This window comes from Eptesicus fuscus, chromosome 4 (genome assembly GCF_027574615.1).
Source record: "Eptesicus fuscus isolate TK198812 chromosome 4, DD_ASM_mEF_20220401, whole genome shotgun sequence".
Lineage (NCBI taxonomy): Eukaryota > Metazoa > Chordata > Mammalia > Chiroptera > Vespertilionidae > Eptesicus > Eptesicus fuscus.
This window is the reverse complement of record NC_072476.1, coordinates 8,727,710-8,741,139: the sequence shown is the minus strand read 5'-3', so window position 1 is coordinate 8,741,139 and position 13,430 is coordinate 8,727,710. Positions and strand designations below refer to the sequence as shown.

The window sequence follows — 13,430 nt, the reverse complement described above, 5'->3', positions numbered from 1 at the left end:
AGAGGAAGGGACAGGGAGAGAGAGAGAGAGAGAGAGAAACATCAATGATGATAGAGAATCACTGATCGGCTGCCTTCTGCATGCCTCCCACTGGGGATCAAGCCCGCAACTGGGCATGTGCCCTTGACTGGAATCAAACCCGGGACTCTTCAGTCCGCAGGCCGACGCTCTATCCACTGAGCCAAACCAGCTAGGGCGAGCTTAGACCATTTTTAAGTTCTGTTTTATTGAGAACCACAAAAGGTAAAAACTAACAAAGCCTTTCAAAGTCATCAAGTCCTCTTTCAAAGACGGGGAAGCGGGCCGGCAGCGAGGGTGGCTCTAGGGCCCGCCCAGTGGGCCTTCACGCCGCTCCACCACCAGCACAGCCTCCGTCTGTGCACTGTCTCAGGGACGTGCGTCGGGGCCCAAAGTGCCAGGCTGGGTCACACTGGCCTCGCTCAGAAGGCGACCCGTCCTGGCCTCTCGGTTGCTCACACAGCAGCTGGCCAGGACCTGGAGGAGCTGGAGCCTTGGGGGGGATAGGGACCCACACACACGCACAGGCGCACACACGCAGACCCTCTGCCCCCCCCAACCCTGACCCCGCCACTGGGTCCCCAGAGCCAAGAGCCACAGACCACGCCAGCCTTTATTCTGTAGAGAGCAGGGCCGGGGGCCAAGGCCCTTGATTCTCAGGCTGTGTCAGAAGGTGCAGCGTTGGGGGCACCCAGACTGGACCCCAAAGTGACAATAAGTTAGGGGGGAAATTCTCAGGCTGTTGTCAGGCTGGAGCCAGGGTGGGGTGCCACGTGGGCCTCCCGGAGCCACTTCCAGCTGCCCAGCTCAGCCCTCCCAGGAAGGCAGCTCTAGGACAGCACGCCTCATGCTGAAACACAGGGCAGGGAGAGACAGAGGGGCCATGGGTCAGGAGGTGGCAGGGAAGGGGTATCCAAGGGGTCCCCAGAATCAGGGAGAAGAGGCTGAGGAGGTGGGGCAGGGACTTGATGGAGGGTCAGGAGCCCTCAGACCCAAGGCAGGGCGGGGCAGGGCGGGGCCCGGCTCTCACAGGTCTCATTGAAGCTCCTGCAGATTTTCATAATCTGGGGCACCCTCTTCCTCCTCTTCCTCTGCCTCCTGGGAACTCAAGGTGGCTGTAGGGGGAGGGGAGGTTGGTCTTCACCTCACCAACTGTCCCCCCCACCCAGGGAGCCCCCCGTTCCCGCTCTCCCCCAGCACACACCGGGCTCAGTCCTCACAGTGGGCTGCAGGTCCTGGGACACGTTCACATACTCCCGGCTCCCATCTGTGGGGACAGGTCAGAAGGAGGGACAGCCACACTGAGGCGAGAGGGCAGAGGACACCAGACCGAGGGGGACAGAGCCACAGAAGGGGTGTGGGCACGGCCACACTGGCAGTGGGGGTGGGGTGGCAGGGCCGGAAGGGAGGGCACTGGGGGCACCGGCCACTCACCCAGAGACGCGTCGGCACTCTCCTCACTCTCGGGAACGTTCACATAGTCCTCCCTCGACTCCACTACAGAAAAGCAGCGGGCGGCCTTACCCAGGGCCCCTGGGCAGACACCCCGGAGTTCCCGCCCCAGCCCCAGACTTTCAACAAAACCAGCCAAGACTCCTGCACAGACGCCCAGAGGGAGGCAGGGAGGGTGCTCACCAGCGCAGCCAGTGGCCTGAAGGAGGGCAAACAAAGGCCGTGGCAATGGCGAGAACAGGGCGATTTGACCAGAACTGATGAAAGGGAATGCGGCGGAGAGAGGAGAGGCCGCAGACACCAGCAGCCGGCTTGGGCAGCTCAGAGTGGCGGGCTGGGTGGCGTGTGTGGAGGGAGACGCCCCCAGGGCTGGGCCCAGTCAGAGGGGCCATCGCCCGGCTGGCCCTTCCTCCCACTCTGGTCCTAGTCCCTTCGGAGCACATCTTGTCACTGATATGATCTTGTTCTTTTGTGTGGACTTGTTTCTCCGTGAGGATGTGGACAAGACAGGTTTGGAGCCAGACGGCCCAGGTTCAGATCCAGTGTCACCACTAACAGACCACGTAACCTCAGACCAGCTCTCCAACCTCTCTGGGCCTCAGTTTTCTCATCTGTAAAATCGGATGAGCAACTCCCCATCTCATGGAGGTGCTGCGAGGACTAACGCCGTGAACACTCCGTGTGAGTGTTAAGCAGTAAGTGCTGCCAAGCGTCTGTTAAATAAACCAACCAACGCTGCCATCGAGCAGACGGGGTGGCTGAGGTACACGAGGGAGGAGCAGGCCCCGCAGCACCTGGGAGCGGGGAGGCTTAACAAGCTCATACACGTGAAACTCTCAGTAGGGCATAGTAGGTCCTCAGCAAGGTTAGCTTTTCCATCATGACTCTCCCTCGTTAGCGGTGATATCAGAGGCACCCAGTAAGTAGCATAGATGAGTAAGGGAACGAAGGAAGAGGCTCCTGGGCAGACGGAGTGGCGCTCAGGAGAGAGGTGACAGTTGGGACTCTGATGGCAGATGAAGCCAGTGTGCAGCAGGGAGGCCCAGGGCCTGTACAGAGAGGAGAGTCAGGGACACGGAAGATTACAGACACGGAGGAGAACGCCTCACAGGCAGGATGTGACCAAACAAAGAGGGAAGAGCAGCTCAGAGGAAACCGAGACCATGCAGGAAGCAGAAGAAAAATTCCAAAAGCACAAAGACACAAGAAGAGAAGCTAACATCAATATCCTTCAGGATTTACAAGGTGACGCTGCCTCCATGAACAAGAACAGGAAGCTATGAAAAAGGAACATTCGGGAATCAGGAAAGAGCTTTCCGACAGGAGAAATAAATGAAATAAAAGGACAGTCCAGGAGCAGGGCCAACGAGGAATAAAGTCAAGGGAATCTTGCAGACGCTAAAAGGAGGAGACAGAGGAGAGGCAAAGTGAGGCATTCGGGAGGCCGGAGCAGGAAGTCCACTATCTGAAGGACAGAGTTCTAGGAAAAGAGAAGAGAGAAGGCCGAGGGGTGGCGGCATCGCAGAAACGCCCGGAGAGCAGAGCGGAGGGGCCGCGGCGGAAGGCGACTCACCGGAGAAGGCGCTGTCTCGGAGGCCGGGGTTGCTTGGCGCGGCAGCTGCTGGGACCGCGGTGCACGTGGCCGTGGCCGGGACAGTGTCAGGAAGCACCTCTCTGAGGGAAAGTCAAGGGATGGGTGAGCGCGGGCCGCGGCCTCGGCCCCGTCCTCCCAGCGGGCCACTCACAGGTAGCCCTCGTTGTGATAGTCCTCCTCCTCGTCGTCGTCCTCGTCCTCACAGGCCGGCTCTGGGGAAGGACACGGGGTCAGCCCGGCCCAGGCCAGGCCCAGCCTCCCCGCCCAGGGCCCCGGGGCCCAGACGCACCCTCATTCTCATAGCTGGCCACACTGTTGGCTACAGAGAGAGGGCGAGAGGGAGACTGAGCCAGGAGAGAGGGGGCACATCCTCCGCCAGCCCAGCCCCAGGCCCGGGCGCCCCGCTCCAGCTTACTGCCATCGGAGTCCTGCCGAGCGGATGGCATTCGGTGGGAGCCCCCTGGGGGCTGTGGGGATCTCCTGAGAGTCAAAGTCAGAGGTCATGCCTGGGACGGGGCTCTGGGGCCAGAGGGGTTGCAACGGGGAAAGAAGCCCCCGATCCCAGGAGGTGAGGGGTAGAGAGGGGGCCTCGGAGGGGAAGGGTGACTTACGGGATGGGGAGCAGGTCTGGCTGGCTCAATGGTGGACAGGAGGTCACAGCAGCCTGTGGCCAGGAGGCTAGTGTGGCTGAGGACACAGGACCACGCTGAAGGAATGACTCCAGACACAATGCCCCTACCCTCAAGGCCTCAACAGTGGCCTAACCCCCTGAAACCCCTGGGCCCTGGACAGGCCTGAGGGCACCCACAGCCTTCCCCGCCCCAGCTCAGGTCATGGCCATGTGGGCGCCCCCGGGGCAGCCTGAACAAAGGCACACACTTGCTCACATGCCGGGACTCTCCTCCCTACCCCATGGGAGAGGACCCTCCGTGTACTCACGAGGCCTTTTGATCACGATGCTACTTGGCAGGCTGGCGGGAGAGACAGCGGGTAAGGGACCAGGAGACGCCCCGGCCCAGCCCGCAAGGGAATGAAGGGAGCTGCCGGGGCCAGGGGGGCAGACTCACCTGTCAGGCACAGCACTGTCATAGGCGTCTGCGGAAGAGACGGCCAGTGAGGCAGGGAAGGGAGCGAGGAGGGAGAGGGTAACAGAGTCAGGGGCACGCAGGAGTTAAGGACAGTTAGATGAAGTGAGGCATCCCTGTCCGTGTGTCCGGGCATCTGATCACCCCACCAGCTCCCACTCACCTGGCAGCTCTCGGCAGCGCACGCAGAGTGCCATCAGCAGCACCGCCAAGAGGGGCAGCAGCAGGAGGCCCAGCACCAGGGGGAGCAGGATGGCCGCCTCCATCTGCAGGGCAGAGCTCGGACCAGACCTGCTGCTCGCTGTACGCCCCAGCACAGAGCTGCAGCAGAGCAGGCGCGGGGCAGCCGGGGCGGAGGGGCCCAGCGGCACCAGGCTGGAGCCTGGCGGGGGCAGCCGTGCCCTCCTTGGGGGCTCCTGGATCCCCGCCCTGCCTTGGGCTGAGTGCGCCTCAGTGCTGGCTGGAAGACCCTTGACCCCAGGGCAGTCAGGCCGGGGCCTGGGCTGGAGTCTGGGGCACCAGCCACCCTGCGTGGACCCTGCACCCAGGCCTACCTGCCCCTGGGCTCGGCGCCCGCCTTTCCTCAGCGCCTGCCCTCCCGCCTGCGGCAGGAAGCTGTGGTGAGCGCCGGGTGAGGGCAGGAAATCATCAGGCTCCTCAGCCGGCTGCACCTACCCCCTTCCCACCCCCACCCAGCAGTGGGGAGAGCGGAGGAGGCCCGAGGAGCCACCCAGGTCCTCAAGGTCTGCTGGCCTCCAGGACAAGGGGCACTCACACCAGTGGGGCAAGGACAAGCAGCGCAGGCAGCCAGCAGCAGCCTCCACAGCGGGGCTCAAGGAGGCAGCAGAGGGAGGCCCACCCCTCACCCCAGCTGGCCTTCCAACAGGGGCGGGCTCTGGGGGAAACAGGGGCGTGACTCACAGTCACAGGGAGCCAGCTCACTGCAGCCTCGCTCACCCGCCCAGGAGCCCCGCAGGAGTGACCACCAGCCACCAGGAGCCTTGGGGCTGGAGGGGGCACCCCACATTCCAGGGGGGAGGTCACTAGCACCCAGAGAGACTCAAGCAGGCAGTTAGGTTCTGGCTACAAATTTTATTCAGTACAAATAGCACCGAGCCCCTGGGGCTGCTCCAGTGGAGGGGACCCCTCCCGCACCCCATCGCCCGCCCTTGGCTGCCCGTGTAGTGTGGGACCTGGAACATGCCCCAGGCTCCTCTCAGAAGCTGGGCCAGGCCGAGGTTCGGGCCGGGCGCCTGCTGGGGCGGCTGAGGCCAGCTGCGGCCGGTGTGCAGGTAGGTGAGCGACGGCCCTTCAGATGAGCACACTGGACACGGGGACCCGGGTGGAGCGGCCTCGCTGGGGCACCACAATGCGGTCATCTTCGGGGCCGGCCTCATGCAACAGACCTGTTGGGGGCGGGGTCAGAGCCAGGGTTGGATGGGCAGACAGACACAAAGCCTGGGAGGGCGCACGGGCGGTGGGAAACGGAGGGGGCCCCAGAGCTGTGGACACAGCAGGACACCAGCTTGTTGCCAGGCAGACCCGAAGCGGATGAGGGAGGCCTGCGGACCGAGGGGGGCCAGTTCACAGGGCAGACACACGGGCGAGCGAACAAGCAGGCAGCACCCCGAGGTGGGCAGGAAGGCCCACTGACCCTGCACATGCAGCTGGGCCCGCCGGCGGTCCCCCTCAATGAAGATGGCGGTGCCGAGGAAGGCCGCACCGCCCAGGGCGCCGACGAAGGCGCAGAGCATGAGCGAGAACTGCAGGGCCCGGAACTCGGACAAGAAGGAGGGGGGCCAGTTCCGGCGGAGGCGGTCGGACATCTGTGGGGAGACAGGAAAGGAAAAGCAGGAGAAAGAGTCTTGGAAAGGGCGCCCCAAACTCCAGAACAGAGACTGGAGCCGGGAAGGGAAGGGTGTCTGGACCCCCAGAGAGGTCCAGGCCTCATGTGGAAACTCACGAAGACAAACCCTCCGTCCAGCTGAGGACCCAAGGTGAGGGGTGCGTGGCCCAGAGGAGGTCTAGCTGGGGCCTGACCTTCCGATGCCGCCCAGGCTCCGGCCCCTGGCCACTGCCCGCCAGCCAGTGCCAGGAACCCAGGGTGCCCGACCCCACCCCACCCCACCCCAGCCCAGCCAGCGGGCAGTGCTCACCAGGCCGATGAGGTAGGGGCTCCCGGCGTCACCCAGCAGGTGGGCCAGCACAATCTGGAAGGCCTCGGCCGTGGAGCGCCTCGTAGGGATCACCACATACTGGGGGGGGGAGAGGGGGGCGGAGACAGGGCAAAGATGAGGCCAAGGCTTCAACCCAGGCGGAGGTCAGAGGTGAACCCCAGCTCAGAGGTATGCTGGGGTAAAGGGTATGGCAGGCCAGACTATAGGCCCATCTGGGGCTGGACGGCGAAGTCACTCTGGGGTCAGACGGGGTAAAGGCCACAATTCAAGGCAAGTGAGCCGCTCCCTGCCCCCAGCAGCCTCTGAACCAACCTTGGATCGGCCCACCTACTCACCAGCAGAATATCTGCCACAATGGCCCAGTTCATGGACAAGAGTGTCTCCCCAATAAAGATGAAAACCTGGGGGACCAGGGCGTGGGGGAAGCAGGGTTGAGCTCATCACAAGAGCAAATACATGGAGGCCCATCCATTAACTCATTTAGTCCTCACACACTACTATGAAACAGGAGCCATTATCATTCCCCTTTTACAAATGGTGAAACGGCACAGAGAGGTTAAGTCACTTGCCCAACGTCACACAGTTAGGAAGGGCAAGACCTGAGATTCAGAACCAGGCATTCCCGCTCCAGAGCCGGCTGTGCACCACTATGCTGTTGCCCCAGTCCTGCCCCTGCCCCAGGACCCTGCTGGCTACTCACGTAAGTGGCCACGATGCTTCCACGGGCACAAGCCACGGACAGGAAGAGGAAGGGCGCAGAGCCCAGGAGCCCAGCAGCACAGACCAGGGGGTCAGCCCGGGGGTTGGAGTGGCGGAGGCGGCGGCTGATCTCCACGCCCAGGCCCACACCCAGGACACCAGTCAGGCAGGTGATGAGCCCAAAAATGAGGCTGGGGGCAGAAGGAGGGATGTGGGGACGAGTCTGTCCCCCTGCAAAGCCCCCTGGCCTCACTCCTATGGCCTGGAGAGGCAGATGGTCCATCCCAGCACCCTCACAACAGCCCACGGTTCACTAAGTTCCTATCACCAACTTCCCAGACCAGGAAACACGCTCTGGGGGAGGAAAGGAGCTGGTGGGATCGAGACTCAAACTCCCCTTGTCTGAGCCTGGGTCATCCTCTTTCCACGCCACCCCCTGCCACCTGAGGCCATCCATCCATCGCAGCCCCCACCGGGTACCTGTCAGAAGAAGAGCAAGAGTCTCCAGGAAGACAGGGCGGGGTCTCCCCCAAGACCACGCGGGAGCGCAGCAGGAACGCAGGAGCCCAGAGCGCCAGGGAGCCCGTGACGAAGGCCACAGCCGTGAAGCCAAGGGAGGACAGGATGAAGCTAGGGCTGCAACGACGGTCGGAAGGAGGAAGTTAGACTCCACGGAGGGTCCAGGGAGGGGACTCTGTTGTCCCCTCCTGGCTGATTTCTCTAAGGTCAGGGCACGGGGTGTGAAGGCTGTCCTGGCTCCCAGGACTGGGCCTGTGATTCAAGCAGCTGCCACAGGGGGCGGTAGTGACTGAGTTACTGGCCCTGACATTGGGCCAGACTGGAAAGAAAATGCAGCCGGGTAGCTCCGTTGGCTGGCGCATCTTCCCCATACGCCTAAGTCACGGGGTCCGATCTCCAGCCAGGCCCCATACAAAAAGCAACCGATGAGCGCGTAAACAAGTGCAACGACAAATCCATGTTTCTCTCCTCTCTCTAAAAGAATGACGACCCCACGTAAATTTCAACCCAGTTGTCAGGGCCAGGGCCTCCCTGGGGATCTCAGATGTGGGGTGAGGATGGAACTGAACTCACTTTCTAGCCAGAGCCCTCAGATCTGCCCGCCACGAGGTGGGGTTCAGGGGTGGTGAGTCCGAGTGGCGCTCCACAGCTCCCCGGGGCGGCTCCCGTACTACCAGGAACAGCAGCAGCACGGCCACCACTCCGAGGCCTGGTGTCACCTGGGGAGAGAGTGGCTTCAGGACAGGCCCAGGCAGAGACACACTCAACCCCGGGGCTGGGAGAAAGGGAAGGTGTATAAGGGCGACTCAGGCCCCAAGACCGCAAACAGGGGGGTAAGTGCCTGCTCACGGGGGCTGAGCCTGCCACCGGGGGAGGGGGAGCGCCACTAGGGGCCACTCCCGTTTCTGCAAGCCTGACTGCTCCTCCCTCGGTAACAGCACCCTAACTTTCTTTGGGGAAACCACGCCCCCGACTTCTCTAAATCCACGTGGTTCAAGTAGGGAGCAGGGCCTGTAACCCAGACTTGGCCAACTGCCCAGCCTTGGGGATTGATTCCGTCGAGGGCAGGCATGTGACCCATGTTCACCTAACCAGACACCAGCCAGGACTATTGCTCAAGGACTCAGGGGCCAGCGTTCCTAAATGGAGTGTCCACTTGCTTGCGAACAGAGGTAGCACAGAGGACAGCAGAGCTCAGGAGGTGCCTGGAGCCGCTGTGCCTGCAGCTCCCCCCGGCTTTCCTTTCTGAGAGCCGATGCCATCCCATTTGGGTGCTTGCACTTACAATGGGCTCTGCCACCTACAACCAAGAGTTCTGTCGAGCACATGGCTTTGTGCGGAGGGCAGCCAGGCCTCCTGCAGGCTTGGCAGAGTAAACGCTGCCTGAAAATGGGGTGTCTGAAGGTAAAAAGGAGGGAATCGGTGAACATGTTGCTGACCTCCCCCCAGGCTGTGACCAGACTCACCCTCAGAGCCCAGTGCCAGTCCCCAGCCACGTCCTTCACTTTGGAGCCTGCGATGTAACCCAGACCACTGGGGGCAAGGGCGGGAGAGAAGGGACAGCTGGTCACGCCCAATGCCAGGCCCTTCTGCCTCCCCCCCAGGCAGGCCCACGGCCCACTCACCTGCCCACTGGGATGGCAAAGTAGAACACACTGAGCATCCGGCTCCGCTGGTCTGCCACGAAGAGGTCAGCGATGAGGGTGGGCGCGATGGTGGAGTAACTGGCTTCCCCGACCCCCACCAGGCCCCGAGTCAGGAGGAGCAGCCAGAATTGCTGGGGAACGAGACGGGGGTGGGGGGTGGCACCCCACCCTACAGCCAGCCTCCCAGCCTACCTCACCAGCCAGTTCTGGAGAGGTGGCAGGGGTGGTGGGAGAGGCCAGGGTTTTTAGAATCAGAAAGGCCTGAGCTTGCATCCTGGATCCCCTACTGACTGGCTGTGACTGTGTGAGAGCAACGTAACCTCTCTGAGCCTCAGTTTCCTAATCTGAAAAAGGGGGTAACAACAACTTCTTCACGTAACTATTATGAGGACTGACTAATAAAAGATCTATTCATTGCCTTGTGCCCAGTAAGTACAAAATAAATCTTAATTTCTCTCTTGCCTACCCCACCCAATAGTGTATCATCATCTTAGGTGGGATTTCACTTGTCTAGCAAAGACCCCCACAGCTAGGGACAGGGTACCATCACCCAAGGAGCGTGTCGTGAGTGCCTAGAGCTGAGGACAGCGTTCTGGGGTGGAGAGGAGAACAGACAGAGGAGAGTTTAAAAGAGCAAAGAAGCAGCAGCCGGGGAGGCAGGAGGAACACCCGAAGGATGGCGTCACAGAGGTTAGAAGAGCTGCCGGAAGGAAGAAGTGGGTCAACAGAGCCAGGGGCTCCCAGATCTAGTGAGAAGAGGACTAGGAAGTAGGAGCTACATTTAGCAACCGAGAGGTCCCTGTTGACTTTGGCAATGGAGTGGGGGCAGCTCAGCGGGCAGTGCTCAAGGGCGAGGGGGAGAGGAAGTGCCGGCAAATGAGAGCCTCTCCCTGGCTGCTCCTTCACCCAGACTGGAGCTCGGCCAAGGGGCCTTTCAGGAAGTCTGCCCAGGAAGGGGAAGGGGGTCAGAGGGCGGCCTAGGTGAGCCTCTTCCACGGGAGGGAAAGAAATGCTAGTGTTTAGGTGTTGCGTGGAAGGAGTCATGTCAGGGGGGTGACGGAGAGAAGGCTCGGAGAGAAAAGGGGGAAGGACGGGGCGGGCAGATTAACTCAGGCAGGCAGGGGGAAAGATGGCAGGGACCAAGGAAGACGCAGACGTTCCCCCGGCCCAGTCTGCCATGACTCCAAAGAGCAGAAGCAAAGACTGATGGGGGGAGTGGGGGGGCCGGAAGCAGGAGCCATCGTGGGACCTCACCTCTCTGGGGATGAAGGACGACCCCAGTGTCACCAGGGACCAGAAGGCAATGCCCCCGCACATGAGATACTTCCGATTGTACCTGTCACCCAGGTAGCCAAACACAGGTGCCAACACCATGTAACTGGAGATGAACACTGAGGGGAAGCAGAGAGTCACAGCCCAGCCCCCGTGCCCCTCCCCGACCCCAGCTCAGGGAGGGTGAGGAGGGGCGGGAATAACTCCCAACCCTGAAACTGTCCGAGCTTCCTGCCAGGGCCAGTCCAACCCCATGTTCAGTGTCTTCCAAACCTTCCCCTGTGGAATGGATGGACCAGCTGACTCATCACCTCCTCCCATCCAGCCAAGAACAAAACCCACACCCCATCCCATGGCCCACACTGCCCTGTCTGATCTAACCGCCCCCACCTCCCCCACCCCATGCGCATCCTGTCCTTTCTCTGCACCCCACTGGCCCGTTGGCCAACCTCAATACCATCTTAGGTTTTTGGCAACTGCTGTCATTTCTCTCTAGAACATTCTCTCCTCTCCCCTGAGCTTCACAGAACTTAGCAAGTTTAGGCTCCGGCTCAGACACTTTTCCAACCACCACACACGCAGTCTTTACCGCATCTACTGTGTTCTTTCACGTAACGCTTATTCCTACAGAAAATTATCTCAGTATCAGTTTAGGTTTTTACGGACTGTTGCCCCCTCAGGCACGGCAGAATGTCAGCCCCATGAGCACATCACTGCCTCATTGGCCACGGCTGTTTCCATCATTTAACACAGGCGCTCCGTGAACATGTGTTGGGTGAAAAAGTGAACGGGGCTGCCTTCTTCTCCAACTCAACAACTCTTCAGAGGTGTGCAGACCGTGACCTATGACCCCGTTCTCATTTCTCTAGTCCTCGCCTTAAACACTTCCAGTTCCTTATCGGCCCGGACTGGAGCAAAGAACATTGCGAGACCTGGATTCAAACTCCTCTTCTGCCTCTCACTTGTGGTGTGGCCCGGGTCAAGTCTGAACTCTTCTCCAAGCCTCAGTTTCTTTATAGAAATGTAGATGAGCCCTAACCGGTTTGGCTCAGTGGATAGAGCATCGACCTGCGGACTCAAGGGTCCCAGGTTCGATTCCGGTCAAGAGCATGTACCTTGGTTGCGGGCACATCCCCAGTAGGGGGTGTGCAGGAGGCAGCTGATCGATGTTTCTCTCTCATCGATGTTTCTAACTCTCTCCCTTTCCCTTCCTCTCTGTAAAAAAATCAATAAAATAAAATAAAAGAAAAGAAATGTAGATGATACTAGCCACTTCCTCTATCAAATAAGAATAACGTCTAGTCCTTGGCTGATGGAAGGCTTTGAAGACAATGGGCATAAAAGGTCTGGGACAAGGTGTGTGGGTGCCCTCACCACTTCCTCCATAGCAGGTGCTCAGGAAATCAGTGAAGGAGGGAAGGAACGGAAAGAGGAGTTGGCCCTGTCTCTCCCTCTCTCACAAATCCCCAAGTTCTGAACAAATAAAACTCACCTCTCCCTTTCAGACACCCTCTTTGCCATTACTTATGGGGTGCCTGCCATGTTCTCAGCAGTGGCCTGCACACTTCACAGGCATCGTCTCATTGAATCCTCCCTATGAGGTGGTCTGGGTTATTACCAGTTCCATCGCACCCACAAGGAAAGAGCGAGGTTGGGGGCCTTGCCTACCATCACACTGTGAGCCGCATGCTGAAATTTAAACCCAGGTTTGCCGTCACCATTACACTAAGCTGGCTGCTCTTTCAATGAGGTGTGCTAACCAACCAAAACAGCTTCAGAGCGGCATCTGGGCCACCCCTTCCCCGAGCTGTGGCCCCCACTCCTCCGCCCACGCGGCCCCTACTGGGGCAAGAAAAGGGAAAAGAGCTGCTGTGCACCGGGAGGGCCTTCACTCACCGGTCTGGATGAGGCCGGAGCTACTGTCTCCGATGTCGAAGAACTGCTCGATGTCCGGAAGGACGCCTGGGAAGAAGACTCGGGATGGGATCCGCGAGGCAGCCCCACCTGGGGGACCCCGCTCCCTCCCCCCGGTCCTCCCAGAAGTCAGTACCAGCCACGGTGAAGCGGTCCATGTAGTTGAGGAGGTTGATGTAGCACAGCACGGCCACGATGAGAGCCGAATGGGCCGCAGACACGCCCGTGATGCGCTGCAGTTTCTCCCGGTCCGGGACCTCCGGGTCCTCGGACTTCGGATTCCCCGTGGAGCCCGGGAACCCCGGGGTGCCGGGCACCGGCCCGTCGTCCGTGTCATCCGCCTGGCTGAGGAAGGGCTCGTTCTCGGACCCAGCCATGGTCCCGGGGCCGCGCCCGCCCGCGCTCTGGTCCCACCGCCGATCCTACCTGCGAGGAGAGGAGGATGGAGAGAGGAGGCTGGAGGGAGCCCGGGCGCGGGCGGTGCGCGCAGAGCCGGGCAGGAGCCTGCCCAGAGCGCGGCTGGGATGGAACCCGGGCCCGGCTTTGCTCCCGTCCCGGCAGACACCGCGCGGAGGGGACGCGTGGAATTCGGGTGATGTCGGGAGAGGGCTGAGGAGGGCCGAGCAGGGCCTGACCCTCCCCGCCCCCCGGGGGGAGCCACCCTCACCCCGGGCAGGAGCCCACTACACTGGCTGTAGCTCAACCCCAGCGCTGCACCACGGCCGCCGCCATGATGTCTGAAAGCCGGTCATGTGACGACTGAGCCTGGGTTGCGGACGCCACCGCGTGCAAGCCTTTGACACATGACCCGCCTCCCGGCTGCTGAAGCTGAGGCCGAGGGCCGCGCATGCTCCCAAGACTTCTCCTCGGGCTCCTGCCCCACGTGACTGCCGCCCTGTTGCCTGGGTAACCGGGGAGCGCGTCTCAGACTCCGCAGGACCCCGGCGCACGGGAGCGCCTCTGCCGCTGAGCCGCCAAAGCCACCTGCGGCGGCGTCGCGCCGAGACCGCCGTTCCAAAGGCAGTCAGAGCTCCAGCAGTGACCACTAGGGGGC

At 61.3% G+C, this 13,430-nt stretch overlaps 2 protein-coding genes across 2 annotated transcripts; both read right to left on the bottom strand.

Moving 5' to 3' along the window:
• Positions 1-205: 205 nt before the first annotated feature.
• LAT (linker for activation of T cells) lies at positions 206-4,415 on the bottom strand. The gene is made up of 12 exons (XM_028134238.2): positions 4,313-4,415; positions 4,132-4,159; positions 4,004-4,035; positions 3,676-3,751; positions 3,480-3,544; positions 3,354-3,383; positions 3,216-3,276; positions 3,044-3,144; positions 1,453-1,515; positions 1,223-1,285; positions 1,049-1,133; positions 206-868 (listed from the first exon to the last, which is right to left on the bottom strand). Exons 1-11 carry the CDS (start codon positions 4,413-4,415, stop codon positions 1,054-1,056), a joined length of 702 nt encoding a protein of 233 aa, XP_027990039.2. The 3' UTR covers positions 206-868; positions 1,049-1,053.
• An 806-nt stretch (positions 4,416-5,221) lies between these two features.
• SPNS1 (SPNS lysolipid transporter 1, lysophospholipid) lies at positions 5,222-13,198 on the bottom strand. Its single transcript, XM_008157688.3, has 13 exons — positions 13,044-13,198; positions 12,513-12,802; positions 12,359-12,424; positions 10,445-10,581; positions 9,170-9,321; positions 9,011-9,077; positions 8,118-8,263; positions 7,506-7,661; positions 7,027-7,216; positions 6,662-6,727; positions 6,306-6,404; positions 5,804-5,975; positions 5,222-5,555 (listed from the first exon to the last, which is right to left on the bottom strand). The coding sequence occupies exons 2-13, from the start codon at positions 12,751-12,753 to the stop codon at positions 5,461-5,463; spliced, it is 1,587 nt and encodes a 528-aa protein (XP_008155910.2). The 5' UTR covers positions 12,754-12,802; positions 13,044-13,198; the 3' UTR covers positions 5,222-5,460.
• Positions 13,199-13,430: the final 232 nt, after the last annotated feature.

Coding starts and splice junctions, on each gene's coding strand:
- SPNS1 (XM_008157688.3), bottom strand. CDS start 12,753: ATGGCTGGGTCCGAGAACGAGCCCTTCCTCAGCCAGGCGGATGACACG. Junction 6,728..7,026: donor GAAGCATCGTGGCCACTTAC/GTGAGTAGCCAG, acceptor CTGGTCCCCCAG/GTTTTCATCTTTATTGGGGA. Junction 5,556..5,803: donor GGCCCAGCTGCATGTGCAGG/GTCAGTGGGCCT, acceptor CGCCCCCAACAG/GTCTGTTGCATGAGGCCGGC.
- LAT (XM_028134238.2), bottom strand. CDS start 4,415: ATGGAGGCGGCCATCCTGCTCCCCCTGGTGCTGGGCCTCCTGCTGCTG. Junction 3,384..3,479: donor TCGGCAGGACTCCGATGGCA/GTAAGCTGGAGC, acceptor CTCTCTCTGTAG/CCAACAGTGTGGCCAGCTAT. Junction 3,145..3,215: donor TATCACAACGAGGGCTACCT/GTGAGTGGCCCG, acceptor ACTTTCCCTCAG/AGAGGTGCTTCCTGACACTG.